Here is a 3,396-nt window from a genome sequence, read left to right on the forward strand (position 1 = left end):
ATGGAGTTTGCCATGGTGGGTGCGGACAACGGGTGCAATAGTCAACTGCCTTACGGATATGCCCACGCTCGCGCACGGGAGCGCCAGGCTGCCCAGTCGCGAGCGGCGGCGGCGGCGGCTGCAGCGGCCGCTGCCGAAGGTGGGTCCGGTGCGGAAGAAGGCGGCGGCGGTTCCACCTCCACCTCCTCGAGTGCTCATCCCCTCAGCAACCGCAAGCATCAGTCTCGCGCCGCCTCCTCCTCCGCGAACGCCAACATCGGCAGCAGCGGTGCTGCCTCGCGCCCCTACTCCACCTCCTCCTCCTCCTCCTCCTCGCAGCACCAGCAGGAGCCCGAGCAGCAGCACAGAGTTCTCAGAGAGCGGAAAAAGCAGCGCGGCGTCGGACGCTGGAGACGCAGCCGGACGACTCTCGGCGGGGACCTGCGCCACTCGGAGCTGGCACTGCTCGGATCCGAGGAGGACATGATGATAGAGGAGGAGGCCGAGGGAGCCGAGGAAGAGGAGGAGGCAGAGGAGGAGGATGAGGAGGAGGAGGGGGAGTACCGGGGAAGCAAGAGGTCGAGTTTTCTGTGTAACATGGATGATGAGGAGGAGACCGCCTCGCTCACCGACCGGCGCCCGCATTCCGGATACGAGAACGTTTACAGCGAGTGCGGCTGCTGCGAGAGAGTCGTCATCAACGTGTCGGGTCTGAAGTTTGAAACTCAGTTCAAGACTCTCGCGCAGTTCCCGGACACTCTCCTGGGGGACCCCGACAAGCGGATCAGGTACTTCGACCCGCTGAGGAACGAGTACTTCTTCGACCGGAACCGGCCGAGTTTCGATGCCATTCTCTACTATTACCAGTCGGGCGGGCGGTTGAAAAGACCCGCGAACGTGCCGTTCGACATCTTCTCCGAAGAGGTGAAGTTTTACGAACTCGGGGACGAGGCGATGTTGAAGTTTCGGGAGGACGAGGGCTTCGTGAAAGAGGAGGAGAAGCCTCTGCCGGAGGACGAGTTCAAGCGCCAGATCTGGCTGCTCTTCGAGTACCCGGAGAGCTCGACCCCCGCCAGGGGGATAGCGGTGGTGTCCGTGCTGGTCATAGTGATTTCTATTGTCATCTTCTGCATGGAGACGCTGCCGGAGTTCAGGGACGAGAAGGAGTACCTACAGACACGAGTCAACTCCACGCAGCCGGACCACGGGTTCACTGCTTTCAACGACCCGTTTTTCCTCGTGGAGACGGTCTGCATCATCTGGTTCTCCTTTGAGTTTGTGGTCCGCTTCTTCGCGTGTCCCAGCAAGACGGCTTTCTTTAAAAACATTATGAACTCAATAGACGTTATATCCATTTTGCCTTATTTCATAACTCTCGGCACGGACCTGGCGCAGCACCAAGACAACGGGCAGCAGGCGATGAGCTTCGCCATCCTGAGAATAATCCGCCTCGTGCGGGTGTTCCGCATCTTCAAGCTGTCCCGGCACTCCAAGGGGCTGCAGATCCTGGGTCACACCCTGCGCGCCAGCATGCGGGAGCTGGCCCTCCTCATCTTCTTCCTCGTCATCGGCGTCATCCTGTTCTCCAGCGCGGTGTACTTCGCCGAGGCGGACGAGCCCACCTCGCAGTTCACGAGCATCCCCGACGCCTTCTGGTGGGCCGTGGTGACCATGACCACGGTGGGCTACGGCGACATGAAGCCCATCACCGTCGGCGGGAAGATCGTGGGCTCGCTCTGCGCGATCGCGGGCGTGCTGACCATCGCGCTCCCGGTGCCGGTCATCGTGTCCAACTTCAACTACTTTTACCACAGGGAGACCGACAACGACGACCAGGCGGTGGTGGAGAGCTTGCCGCCGGGCTGCCCGTATTTCCCGGCCTTTTTACGGAAGTTTAAAGGCTCGCCATCGGGCTCCTCGCTGGGCGACAAGGCGGAGTACATGGAGATGGAGGAGGGGGTGACGGAGTCGCTTTGCGGGCTGGACAAGAGCCCCAGTAAAGGAAACGGAACAGACATCGGAAGGAGAAACAGCACGAACTCAAAGTCCGTTCAGACTGACGTGTGATTACAAGTAAAGTCTTTACCCCCCCCCCCCTCTTTTTTGTTCTTAAAAAAAGAAAACGCTCTTCAAAGATACCGTATGCCCAACAGCAGGTGGTCCAAGTTTTACGCACGCGCCTCAGACCCACACACACGCACACACACACACACGCACAAACGCACACACACTCACAGGTCACCAATTGGCAGGTTTCAGTCTCTCCATCTCAGATTAGTTTCTCCCCAAAAAAGCTCTGCACAAGCTTGAGGAACAATTATGATCAATATTTGATGATTGATTCGTCGGCTAAACCTTCCGAATCTGACACAAAAACTCGAAGTCCAGACAAGACAGGCTATGCATTCGCACTTTATCAGTTCCATCTGTCAATAACAGGAAGGGTAGGGATGATCGTGTTGTTGTTTTTTTGCTGTTATGCAATAAATTTAAAATAAAATAAATAAATGTTTGCACTAATGTAGACTTTTGCGCTGGGTTTGGCTGGTTGTAATTTCAGAGACAGAAGCTGTAGGTCATGCAAATGGAAATACTTCAGTCCTCTGACCACTTAGCTGAAGAATGTTGGAGTAACTTCCTCGAAGAGAGCGCAAACTAAGGATATTAATAACCTCTCTTATGCGCTGCCAATAAAAATTGGACTCCAATAAAGGAAAAAAGCCCGAGACAGATAACAAACTTAAAAAGCTCATTGACAAAAGACATAGCAGTCATCAAATAAACCAGCGCTACAATTATTTCTATGACATCTACACAAATATGTTTCTTTTTTTTCCCAAACACAAAGAAAATGAGAGCTAAGCACAGGAAAGACCAGAGTTAAAAACATAAATAAATGGCTGGATAAATGACTTTGCCCCGCCTGGTTTTTCTATGGACGGGCTCGGAGCCTTGAGTTCCCCCCCAGCTTCATTTCAACCACCTCAAAAATGACAACATCCCTTTACACGGACGCAGATGGAAAGCTGTAGCAAAAAACGACTCTGTTGTGGAAGCTCATCGGATGGGGTTGGGTGTGGGGGGGGGGGGGGGGGGGAGCTCCTCTCCTGTCCGCTTGGAGCACAAATTATTTTTTTTTTCCACTCAAGAGGACTACGTGATCATCTCCGAGCTCAGAGGACCTCCGGGACGTGGACGTCTTCCAAAGGTATGTAGCCTGCAGTCCGTGTGTGTGTGACAGTGAGGATGAGAGAGACGGTAATGCTTTCTGAATATGTGGAGAAACATTCACTCCTCTGCTGCTGCATCTTTGCATACATGCAGCACATTGAATAGCATCTTCTATGTGCAACACTTGGTCATAGGTCGACCCCCGTGGTCCGAAACATGGTCACGCGTGCAGTAAAGTACTGCAGA

The 3,396-nt window shown here is 54.2% G+C and overlaps 1 protein-coding gene across 1 annotated transcript; it reads left to right on the top strand.

Moving 5' to 3' along the window:
• kcna4 (potassium voltage-gated channel, shaker-related subfamily, member 4) lies at window positions 1-2,046 on the top strand (the record flags this gene model as incomplete). The annotated part of the gene is made up of 1 exon (XM_079282826.1): window positions 1-2,046. The coding sequence occupies one exon, from the start codon at window positions 1-3 to the stop codon at window positions 2,044-2,046; it is 2,046 nt and encodes a 681-aa protein (XP_079138952.1).
• Between the last annotated feature and the right edge of the window lie 1,350 nt (window positions 2,047-3,396).

Source organism: Melanostigma gelatinosum (assembly GCF_949748355.1).
Source record: "Melanostigma gelatinosum genome assembly, chromosome: 2".
Taxonomy (NCBI): Eukaryota; Metazoa; Chordata; class Actinopteri; order Perciformes; family Zoarcidae; genus Melanostigma; species Melanostigma gelatinosum.